General features: G+C 27.5%; 1 protein-coding gene across 16 annotated transcripts in view; it reads right to left on the reverse strand.

Annotated features, from left to right (window-relative positions):
- Positions 1-13,552, reverse strand: part of Mbs (Myosin binding subunit) — a 308,562-nt gene that overhangs the window by 137,598 nt on the left and 157,412 nt on the right. For all 16 annotated transcript variants that reach the window (XR_012757331.1, XR_012757329.1, XR_012757330.1 and 13 more), the window contains one exon: positions 6,964-7,161. Coding sequence is in view for 9 of the 16 variants with exons in the window: in XM_075372614.1 (XP_075228729.1) it covers positions 6,964-7,161 (198 nt within the window). In the remaining 7 variants the exon portion in view is untranslated. The remainder of the gene's footprint in view (positions 1-6,963; positions 7,162-13,552) is intronic.

A 13,552-nucleotide genomic window follows, 5' to 3' on the forward strand; every position in this document is an offset into this window, starting at 1 on the left:
ATATTAACAATTATAACTATAGAGAACTAAATAATAACTATGGAATTTATAATGATCTGCAAATGGGAAATCAAAGAAATAAATCATCCTCTTTAATGATTCTTTTAAAATTTAATTTCCCTTTTACCTGCTTAAAATAAAAGAAACCAAAAGATTATCTTTTTTATAAATTTGAACTTACAACTTGTATAATAATTAAAATATGAGGTGATACTACAAAAAATAAATAAAAGGAAATTTAAGCTTTTGAAAAATAGCGTTGCAAAAATATATGAAACTCTAAATTAATCTATATTTTAAACAGAAAATCTTTAAAGAAAACCACACTGGAGTTAATATACATAAACAAAAATATTCTGTAATTACAATTCATTAATCAGCATGTAAATGAGTATAGTTATTATCCCGATATTAAAAAAATTCAAATAAAGTAAAACAACTTTAAAAAATATAGCCTAAAAAAAAATATAAAAACTTTTCCAATTATTCGTGTGTTTATATTTTTGAGTGTACAATCTTTGCTAAAAAAGAATAGTTGATTATTTTTAGGCAGTAGTAACATTAACCTCTACTGAATCAGAGAACAACTGTTTTCTTATAACTAGACATAATTAATCCGCAGATAAGAAAGTGCCTTATATGCTTCTACTGTCATTTTCAATAAATTGCCAAACCATTTAAAATATATGTCAACCGATTTATTTAAGATACAATTAAAAATATCTTCTTTTACAGAAAAATATCATAACATGTATATATATATGCTTGAAATTTTCATTGATTCCTTTTGAATTGCGATTTCTTTTGTAATTATTTTTTGTTTATTAACCTCATATATTATCTTAATATTATATCACGTGTTTAATAATAGATTCCCTATTAATAATTAATATGAATTTTAATCTGAGCTGTTTTTTATTTTATAATTAATCATGTATTTGTGATGCTGCTCTGATCAAGACTTTACCACACTTTCTCTTGATCCATTCCGGCAAATGCTGGAGCAGTCTATTTTTTTTTATTTGTAGAGTTGTATTCATATGAACTTCTGATGTGATTTATATAATATATTGTTAGATGCTTATCAGAATAAAAGATTTACTTAATTCCTTGTTAAATTTTAATTTAGTAGCAAATTAAAATTAGTGATAACCTCTTTTCATGCAGACTTCAAAAAAAAAAAAACATTTTTAACAAATTATGGCATTTTAATTTTCATTTGACAAATGAAATATTAATGTTTTATCATTAAAGAAGTTGAATGTTTCTGATGTTGCTTTAAAATTAAAAAAAGAGGAAATTTATTTGCAATTGTTAATTTTATTTAAAATATGGCTAATCTACAAAAAAAAAAATGCCTTTTTATAAAAAAAAAAAAAAAAAAAAAAACACTAAGACCAGAAACCTATGTTTTGACAAAAATAATAAAATGAATGTGAGAACAATGTACAGAGACCACTACTGCATATGAGCTAAAGTCGAATAGAATTCATAATATATCCTATTTCTTTACCCTGTTTTCCAATTATTTTTCTTGAATTTTTGCAGGAAAATTCTTTAAATGCAAGAATGTCATCAGGCTCTATGCTAATAATGAGGGCAAAAAAATCTTCAAACTTGTACAAACGTTTTCTATTTCAGTTCTTTGGAAAAACCTGCAATGGGAAAACTAGAGAAACTTCCATTACAAAACAACAAAAAATCTTCTAAACGGACACATTTATATATCACTGTTTCTTATCTACAAACTGTACAAAACATTAAATTGAAAACTGAGGCATATACTGGATAAAGCCATTCCTCCTCACTTTTCATAAAATCTAATGTGATGACAGCCGACACCAAATAGCAACAAATTAAAGACTATCCGCAGGGTTAATCCAAAAATTTTCATACACTGTCATGTGCTACCTCCAACAATGTCTCAAAGTATCAACAAAGCTGAGATTTTATGATGTGTTACTAAGGATCAATTGAAAATTATATCATCAAAGTTAAGTAAAAAGAATTTTTTACTAATTTAACTGAGTAATAAATGTTTATACAATCATATCAATTATACTCATTTCTTAATTTTTAGCATTAAATAAACGAGGAAAAAATTTGGTATGAATATTTTTCCTTTCAAAATTAGTTTCAGTTCAACATTTTACCATTCCATAACAGAAATGTAGTTCATAAGCAATAAAAAAAAAAACTACTAGGATCACAATTCAAAAATGGTTGAAATGAGTAAGTGGAAAACTTATTAAGTAATTGAAAAGTTGAAGGATAATTTCATTAAATTCAGCCAATCCGCAAAGTTTTCAGACTTATATACATATATTTACTCTTAATAAATAGTAATATACTTTTTCATGAAAATTTAGAGAAAAATAATTTACATAAAAATAATGAAATTAAAAATAGTAGCACTAAAAATGATAAGATTCTAAAAATGTGATATCAAACAATAAAGAATAAATTCAAAATGAACAAAGCAAAAATTCAAACACAGTAAAAATAATAAACAATAATAATTATAAGAGATAAAGAAAATTATGCCAAAATATAAAAAATGAAAATAACAACAAAAATAAAGTAATTAAAACTTCTGCTCCATAAAAATACATCTAACAAAACTAAAAAAAAGGTGATAATTTTATGGCCTAAAAAATAAATAACTATAATCTACTAAACCTTAGTAATCTACTAATAAAAGAAATCCGACGTGCTGATTATCAATGCAATTTATTCATTTTTTTATTTATTCACATTCTACTAAAGATAGATTTTTACTACTAAAATATAAATAAGTATATAAATTTTATTATATACTATACCATAATAAATTGTTAGTGTAATACTCCAGTGTGTTTCTAAAAGAAACAAAAAGAAAAATGAATTTTGTATGTATAAAAACAAAAAAATAACAGTGTATATATTAAAGAAAATGTTTTAATAACTCAACCAAAATAACAGTAGTTTTCTTAACATGGTAACTGAGGATCATACACCAATGAATTATGTTCGTCAGATGACAATCTACAAATTTTGTGTATATTCAATCCCATGAGTTAAAGGAAATATATGATCTGGACTCAGTAAAGTTAAACAATTTTATCAATAGACAAAAGAAATATATGATCCGGACTCAATAAAGTCAAACAATTTTATCAATTGACTGAACTACAATAATTATACACACTCAATGTCCATTTTGTTTTTTCTGTTGCACAATTTAGGAAAATATTATATGGTTAAATACACACAACAAAAACCAATAAAGACTAATCAAAATAAACATCTGATAAACAGAAATACATGTATGTGACAAAAGAATCTACAAACCCTTTTTGATGCATATAAACAGAAAGGAAGGTAGTGCTCTAATATTAAGGCAAGAATTGTTATTATTGCTGCTTTAATTACATACAATTTTATATTCTTTTTCTGTAAGTAGCATACTCTTCCAAGTAAGATAATGTTACAAATTATGCTTTTTTACTGTACAAACTAATTTAACAAATAATTTTGTTTTGTGAACAGGAGACAATAATACACTTATTATTTTATGTAATAATAAATTTACAATCAGGTCATAAGTAATGAATCTTTTACAAACTTCACGATACATTATCAGCCCAAGAATTAAATTTCAATATAAAATGCATAAAGCAATTTTTTTTTTTAATATCAGAAACAAAGTCTCCATACTTAATACATTTATCTTTTGAAGATCATGTTTTTAATGGATTTTCCCACATCATTCGTCATCTAATAATTTTGATTTAGGGCTTAGAATTGTTAGAATCATAATGAGATAGCATTAGTAAAATTGTAAATGAACTTTAAAATCAAAACATCTTCAGAATTATTTTAACAAAATAATAAAAATGTTAAAAAATCAATTTTTTTCAGTTATCAAGTGGGGTTTATTAAGTATTAAATAAGCTAACATTTTTACATTTTACTCTTTAAATGAAAAAATGCTTTGAATTTCTTTATAAGTTAGTAAGAAGTGAAATATTTTATACATTAACAATTTAGTCCAGTAAAGCTAAAAACAAGTGTAAAAATGAAAAAAATCAAGATAAGCTGCAACAAAATAATTAAATACAGGTGAACTCTGTGTCTCTGCAATCCCAAATTTTATATTTTATAAACAAGATTACTTTTTTGAGAATAGAATGCAGACAATTTGTAAGATTTCAGGAAATCAACTTACATTCCTGCAACATTTTTTTTATTCTATACATTTAGCAGCTAAGTTGCATTATTTCAGCTTTGTACATGCAAGAATGTATATATTTTTGTACATTAATGATGCTTATTAATATTATTACATTCATGTTAGAATGTTTCTGAGAAAAAACTCCTGATAAGGGCTGAGAAGAGCATGGCTGATATGAGTGTCACCTTGTCGTACACCTTTTTGTACATTTATCTCTACTTCATGTCTGTTGACACAGATAGTAGATTTTGCACCTTCATATATTGACTGTAGCAAGTTTATGTCGACTGTGTTTACATCCTGTTGTGTGCATGTGTGTGTGCGTGCATGCGTGTGTGTGTGTGTGTGTGTGTGTGTGTATAAATGAAAAACAATTGTTATCGCATACATGAATGAACTGAAATTTAAAAACAATTTGTTTCAGTGTTGCTTCAATGTACAGTAGATCTACTGTGTACTCAAGTCGATGTACAATAACTTGTAAAAATATGATTACCCGGCACACTGTCTCGTAAACAGTAAAATAGCAGCTTGTAAATGTTATTACATTAAATCAAAGTATGAAGATAGAATCAAAATTCTGTGATGGATTTTAATTTAAAAGGATCAAAATATCAGATCAAAATTATAAAATAAGAATAACTAGTAACTTGACCCAGATAACATTAGTCCCTTTAAACAACCAGATAAATCTGACTGAACAACAGAAATGTATATATTTCCCCCCACTAATGTGTAAGGTGTATGAAAAAATTCAACTGAATGAATTACACGACTTATTATTGTTAAAGATCCTGCAGTATTTTTCCGAAAAAGAAAAAATTATAAAAAAAATTTAAACTTTTTTTTGTAACTTTGTAAAATAATAATTTGTCAATTCTGTAAATTTATCACACTACAAATGTAAATAAGATAAATCTGAATTCGTTATTAAGGTTCATGAAATTTACTATAAACAAAAATTTGGAAGACATCATACATACAAAAAATCTTTGAGATAAAATTAAAAACAATCATAAAAATGATCTCGCACAACGTATTAGGCAAATAGAAATTAGATGAAAAAAAAGCCACATACACGTCATAGTATTATAAATAGAAATACTTTTCATTATGATTAATATTTCACTTAAAAACAAATGCCTTTTCAGTCAATGGATTACAATTCACGATAGTTATAAAAATTTAGAACTTCTATTAACCCAATTGTTATCTACCTACTGGTGAAAAATAAAAACTAGAAGTATTACAGAAGTTCTCAGTATACATAACAAGGGCATGTCATTCACACTTCAGCATAATCATGTAATACACAATATTTGGACCGAATCTTTCATACAACAAATCAAATTTTTAACAATAAAGAAAGCATTTTTACTCTTTTTAAATATGTTTCATTTCTGTTCAAAACAGATTAAACAAAACAAACAGGAAAAAAAGTGAACCAGATAAACAAAAATACATATATATAGAAAGAACAACCACCGAATTACAAAAGGGAGTAGGTAACAAAAATGTTAATCATTGTAAAGACTATCTTTATCCACAATTTTTTTTGTTTTCTTAAATTCAATACTTTTTGAAGTAAAAGTGTAGTACAAATAATAGTCACGCAAATCCCTAAACAAAAAAAATCTGCAGAAGTAGTCTTTAACAGTATATTTATAACTATCTTTCTTAGAACTTAACCACATTTCTTAACTTAACAATTAAGATACAAGAACTTAAATATTACTATTTTTCCAAAAGCGATTTGTAAAAACTGCTCGATATCAATAAGAAATAAGAATAAAAGAGAAAAAACTGATAAAAACAATAATAATAGAAAACAAGATGACTATGGATTAAAGAATAAAGAAAATTTTAATTCAGTACATTTATGTAAACTGTAAAGAAAACAACAGATAGGAATACAAACATATATAAACCAATCCGAATATTTAAAGAAAAAAATGAAAAAGAAAGTATGTCGTATAACTAAATAAAATGATGGAAAATAAAAACATAAGTAGTAAATTCACTATTATAATTTATCTTAATTATTCAAGATTTGAATTACAATCATATGTGACAAGTAACATAATTCTTAATTTGCTTTTCAGTGATTACATTTACAACAAATTTATTATATTAAATATTAAACAGAAATCAATAAGATGACATGACACAATAGTTTAAAAACCATCACAATAACTGTTATTTATATATCGAGCAAATACAATAATTTTATAATAACTGAATGTATAAACATTATTTAATATAATAAAATATTTTGATACAGCATTACCATTTTGAAGAAAAATGTTAAAAGTATCAACAATTTAATAAAACAAGTGTGCAGTTTGATAAATTTTATTTATAATTATGATTTTTTTTAATGTATTTGATCATCTGAATTCAGTTTACTGGTTCATTTAAACGGAATTTAATAATGCTTATTTATTAGAAATACATAACAGACATCAAATGTGTTTTAAACTGACAAATTATTCAGCATAAGTTTTATACATTCAGTTAAAATAACTACAATTTACATAAAGTATAAAGTAACTTTTTCATTCAACAACTTTTAACATGACTATACATTTAAATGATGAAAGTATGATAAAAGAAAGGTTAATTACTGTGAAAATATTTCTGTGAATATACATACATAAATATATAAAGCTAATGTATGTTTTACACCTAAAAATGAATGAATATCAAATTTTTTTTCTAAGTAACATTCAATCATAATAGTAATTTTATACCTTCTAACTTGAGTAGTGTTATGCGGTGTGGTCGTAGTTACTGTAGTGGCGACCGTACCGGTTGTTACAGGAGAAGATACGGTCGTTACGGTAGTAGTTGTAGTTGTGGTAGCAACACAACTGCCCGGTGGCAGGGGCGGGTTACCTGATGTTGGGCTCACTAACCTTGCTTCATCACGTGATGATGCCAAACCTCGCCTTCAACAAACAAAAAACAACACCAATTTAAAAATAATCTCTTACATGAACTGTATTATAAATGAAAATTCAGAGAATTACTTCTTTTCAGAAAGTCAAGTGCAAAAGGAACAAAACATAGATTACCTCCACCGATAATGAATGCGTAGTTATTACAGTAGATAGGATTTCATTAATCCATAATCTTTTTAAGTACTACAAAAATTTTGTGCTTTTTGAATAAAAAAGAAATAAAAAATCAACACACACACACATCCTACCTAATGCTACATGCTCCATCTTCAAACACTCATGCACTACAGTGATATTCTGTTTATGATCAAGTACACTAAATAATGGCCTGCATGAAGATCAGTGTCATAACACCAATTATCTGCCCTCATAGTCAGTTCAAATTTTTAAAAACAAACAATAGTTTTTATATCGATATAGCTGTTGTCTAAATATAAATTTTATGCTGATGACTATCTTTTTTTTTGGCAACGAGGAGTAGCTACAGTCCAACATTTTGATAAATGTAGGAGAAAACCAAATAAATATTTCATGCAAAACAAAAACAATAACAAATTAACTAGTGTACAGTTTCCTGGTTTAGATATTTAAAAAACCAATACTTGTTGACAAAGAAGTAAGTGTAATCGGTTAAGTATTTACCATTAAGGCAAAACTTTAAGAAAGATTGTAAAAAGAGACACAAATAAAATACACAGTATATAGTCAAAATTCTAAATAATAGTAAAAATCTAGATGAGTTGAAGTAGCAGAGATCTTTTTTTACATTCATGGAAGGGCATACAATTAGAACTACATTTCTAAGAATTAGAATTTAGCATATTTAATCATACTTTACTGGCAACATTATTATCATTCTGCAAGGAGGGCCAACATAATATTCTACTTCACTCTGCTGAACACTTTGTCTGAAGTCTCACAATAACCCCTAAAAAAATTAATTTTTACTAAAACGATTCCTTAAATCCACAATTCTGTGATGCGCATGTGCACATACACACCTAAGATGCTGAATTTATCATTTAATCACTTTGAAATCTATAGTCCTACATTCAATTTGTTAAATATAAAAATGAAAACTTTTCAGACTTATTTTAATAATTGTATGATACTGGCACATATATTTATTAAAATATCCTATTTTAGATTATCTGAATGAAAAATAAAAACCTAAGTATCATTTGAAACTTATCGTAGTGAAATCATGAAAAACTTCTACTATTTTTTTCATTGAATGAACTTAAATAATTATATATATATATATACACTTAAATATAAAATATTAATTTGCACATTAAGCTTACCTTTTTGGATTGATATTATGAAAAATTAATCAAGTTAAACGCCTTAATATATAAATTAGATATTTCTATAAATAAATCGAAACTCTTAAAAAAAGATTTTACAGAAAAAAATTGTTGATAAGAGTTATTTAAACACTTTACAATTGTCACCCTTATTTATATTCTAATCTGATATTATTTTTGAATACTTTTTATACATTAAATTTACGTATGAAATCAATGAATTCATTGAATAACAGAAATAACTCGGATTATAGAAGGTTATTGTTAGCCCTTTCAATATTTTTTTAATACTTAACATACTTGTTTGTCATTCCACTTCAAATTAAATAAATCTAAATATCAAATTTAATGAAATACATGCAGTTCCAATTGACTGGTGTAAAAAAAAAAATTAATTTTACATATACAAGTAAAATATATCTACTTTATTTTTCTTATCACTGATAGACATTCAGACACTTCATTGTAACACAATACCGGCTTTGAGAGGCCCTTGGTAAAAAAATCTCTCCTGCCAGGTTACCTAGCCGGATGTTAGTACTGTCCATTAGGCTTTCATCGGTTTAAAAGCATCACGTAGGCACTAGATTATCCAAGTGAAAATACTGATGACAACTTGTCACACAGTCTACGCTGTAGGGGATTTATCATAGATGTGGCTGTAGGAATTACCACTTGAACTGCTTTCCTTGATGCTCTTAACGAGTTATCAATGATAAAAACACACATTTATATACAAAACAACCTTAGTGAGTATCCTACGCCAATTATTTTTTATTGACCTTCTCAATGTTTTCCAACAAACTTCTGATACTATTATAAAGTGAGAATTCGTGAACTCTGTCAATACACCTTGTAACTTTTATTATGATCCTGATAAGTGTAACCACCATTTTCCAATCTGATGAGCTTGCTTGGATCTTATTGTATCTTCAGGTAAAAACCTCTAAAACTACTTTTGGACCATTCATTAATCCCAGCATTCATATATCTGACCCAAGTTCATCCTCATTTTCTGAGAGTCATTCATCCACATTTTCATTTTAGATTTCCACAAATTCAATAATTTTTCTTTCATTCTGGTACTGAACTTGCATAAAGCTAATGAAAATCCACCTGGTCTGATATGATTCTGAAAACAGCATCCTCAAATTTTGAGAAACCTTTTTTACAAGAGCCAGAAATAATTAAGGTTTGAGATAAATCACTATGTCATGTACAATTTGTTCCAACTTTCAGACCTGGTTTACCGGTCACAATTTAGAATTACTATCTGTCCTCCATGATGTATGTCTACCAATTTCTCACAGAATTGTCACAAATAATATCATCACCATAACAAAAACCATAATTATCAATTGTTCTTCATGATTCTGCATCCTAACTGTAAAACAACTAATTACATCGCATCTCATATTGATGGAAATGCAATGACATGCTACACGATTGATCAACTACTATATTACAACCACTGCGCACAATAGTCAGCAGACGGATGTGTCCAATAAAATTATAGATTACCAATGGGTGCTGCGTAGGTACTTTGCTGATACAGCAACTAGTTAGTTTTATTTCAGCCAATAATATATTAATATAATTTTAATACATTTCAGATAACAGCTAACTGAAAGTCAATTTTGGAATACCCTTCATAGAATAGTGTCTTAAATAAAATAAGTTAACAAAAAATACAGAAAATATACACATTTAAATTTAAAGTTTTGTTAAAATTTTATATAAATATATACTTTAAATGCATAATTATATGGCATATAAGTTTTAAAATAAAATTTCAAATTGTATACAATCAACAATCAAGAAACCAATACTCATCATATAGAATAATATCGTTCAATTTTAACAATACTGATTGATGATGATGTTAACCAATTTTTTAATATATCATTTAAACACTCAGTGACAAGAGTAATTAAAACAAAAACAAAAAAGATTGTTAAAGACTACACACGTGCGCGTGCACACACAACATTTCGTCACAAGACGAAATCAAATATAAACAGGATTTTTTTTTTTTAAATTTATTTACTGAAAAATAAAAGGCAAATATAATTTCCTACATAGTTTCCTGCTTTAGAAATAAATTTTTCCCAGCAAGAAGGAAGGTTTTCTATCATAGAATCATAGAATGAAGCTGATTGTGTTAGGAGCATATTGCGCTTGAATCCCTCCATGCCCTCGTCATCTTCAAATCATTGCCCTCATAGAGCTTCTTTAAACGGCCCAAACAAATGAAAATTACAAGACGATAGGTCCGGGCTGTAGGAAGGATGATCAAGTTGAGTCAGTGCATTTCTTCTAGTTTTGAGGCCATTAGAGCTGCAGTATGGGGCCTGGCATTGTTATGGAGGATGATTGCCGCTCGAACTGGTCTCATCTTTTGCGGCAATATAAGCCCTCACCTCATTCAGCAGCTCGCAGTAGTAAGCAGCATTGATTGTGCATCACTCGTGCAAAAAATCAGTGAGAAAAATGCCTCACTGGTCAAAAAAACGGTTGGAAGAACCTTGCCAGCTGACAGTCGAGTCTTGGCTTTCACTGGACCTCCCATCCCTTTCCACCACCACTCCATACTGGCTTGTTTCGACTGGGGAGTGTAGTGGTGGACCCATGTTTCGTTGTAGGTGACGATCTGACTCAAAAATGCATTACCTTCTTTCGCAAACCTTGCCCTAAGCCTCTGACAGACCTCCAAATGTCTCAACTTATGATCTGCAGTCAAAAGGTGAGGGACCCATCTGGCACACACTGTACAGAACTGTAGGTCGTTTGTGATGATCGCTTGACAGCTCCCATAACTTATTCCAACCTATTCTACAATTTCAGATACTCATACCCGTCGATCATCTTCAAGAATGTCTTGAACTGTGCGAATGTTTTCGTCTGTAATGCTGGTCCGAGAACGGTGATCGTGTTATTGATTTTCCACTTGTTCTTGTCCTTCCTTGAACTTTTTATGCCAAGCAAACACACAAGTCCTTGAGAATATTTTGTCCCCGAACTCTGCAGTCAATCACCAGAAAATTTCCGTTGCTTGAACTACTGCACAAGCAAGAAATTTTATAATTATGCGTTGTGCAGTGAAGGCACCTGTTGCTCCAACAACTTAAGCATTACTGATTAATTGGATAGGAGTGTGGAATGGCTAGCTCTCCCCACTCATAATGACCCCCACCCCAAGCATACTAGAAGCGCAAGCCCAGTCCTACCATCCATTGATGCTCAGGAACAAAAATCCCATTTATATTTCATTTACCGCTATATACACACACATACACATTTATTTAACCTCAACTTTTCTCCTCGCATTTTCAAAATTGTAACATTCCGTTTAAGAGTAATGGAGATAACTGTTTGGAAAAAAGGAAAGGGAGAAATATATTAAAAAAATTATATTTATAAAAGAATTGTAAAATTATTTCTGCCTTGTCTGATTTTCGTTAAAATTTAATTGGATCATTTTACTTTATACAAAAATTACCGTACCAAAACTCTGATTATGCATTCACCAATAGCAGACATATCAAGCAAAACAGATAAAAATACACATAGATACATTAATAGTTTGTCCTAGATTTTTGGAATCAAAGAACTGAAATATTACAATGAAAAAACTGGGTATCCAACATTTTAATCTGTTGCAATACTTTTCCCTATTAGGATGAGTATTCTATAACACAACAGTCTTGGAAATAAAAAAATAAAAAACAACTGTTATAAAAAGTATCCAGAAAAAATATCAGCACTTTACACAGAAGGTTTTAAAAAAAGAATTTGTTAGCAAAAATAAAAATTATAGCCTATCAGAAAAATACTACTCCGCTATATACAAAAATTGAAAAGAAAAAATTTATCAAAGTACCTTGACTAAAATTTAACAACAGATTTACTTTAAAATATGTTGAATTAATCCACACACTTCAAATTCACTGGAAGTTTTTAACACCACAAATTACACTTCAGAGAAAAAACACAAATTTACACACAAAAAGAACAATTGTAAAACACCTCATGCACAAAAGTATTTAAACAAAAACGGCTTATTAAAATTTCAGTCACAATAAAGAAATCTTCAGTTAACTATCTTAGAAAACTTAAAATACTTGAAATTTTTTTTAAATGTATGACAACTAGGTCATGCATCTCAGGAGATGGCAAGTAAGATACAAAACTCTACATAAGAGCAAATGTAGTTTTAAATTTACTAATATAACTGAGGCATGGCAACATTTTTAAACCATAAGTATAGTATTATTACAAACTTTTATCATCAGACACCTGTATAGTGACATAAAAAAAGATGTCATTAATTTCTACTTAAAATAAAAAATTTCAATAATTTATACATAGTGTAATTGAAAAATCCCATAAAAGTTTGGAAACCAATATTAATAAATAAATACTAAGAGTTTTTTTAAATACATAAAAGTAAGAATGTTTTGCCACTTTTTTTATCACTACTGAACTTCTTTACTTAGTGCTATTCTACATGGCTTAGAATGCTTTTGGAATAATAATATATCATTTCACACAATTACCTTGAACACTGGTCTTCCCAATCAAACATTAATAATTCCAAGGGATAAATATTCTTCTTCCCTTTTTACTTAGACACAAAAAAATATGTATACATGTTTAAATATAAATATATTTTTTATTATCAATAAAAAAATTGTAGCACTTACTAATTTTATTATTTTGATTTTTATATGAGTGCTTTTGTCGTGATCACTTCATTAGACATTTAAAATAAAAAAAATTTTATGTTAAAATTAAAGTAGAATACAAGTATGTTTCACGTTCTAGGTAATAAGAAAATGGTAATTTTAAATTACGAAACATGAAAAATTGATAATTTTATACTGTTATTACTATTAGATAATTTTTATACTAAATAAATTTAATAATTTGTTTAAACCATTCATTTCATTATCTTTAAAATTTAATTATTCATTTATATTATCACTTTTCATTAAATTGATATTTCCAAGATTCATTTTAAGTTTATTAGTACTTATTCCTAATATTTTCATGTCTTGTAAAATAATGAATTT

This window comes from Lycorma delicatula, chromosome 8 (genome assembly GCF_047948215.1).
Source record: "Lycorma delicatula isolate Av1 chromosome 8, ASM4794821v1, whole genome shotgun sequence".
NCBI classification, from domain to species: Eukaryota; Metazoa; Arthropoda; class Insecta; order Hemiptera; family Fulgoridae; genus Lycorma; species Lycorma delicatula.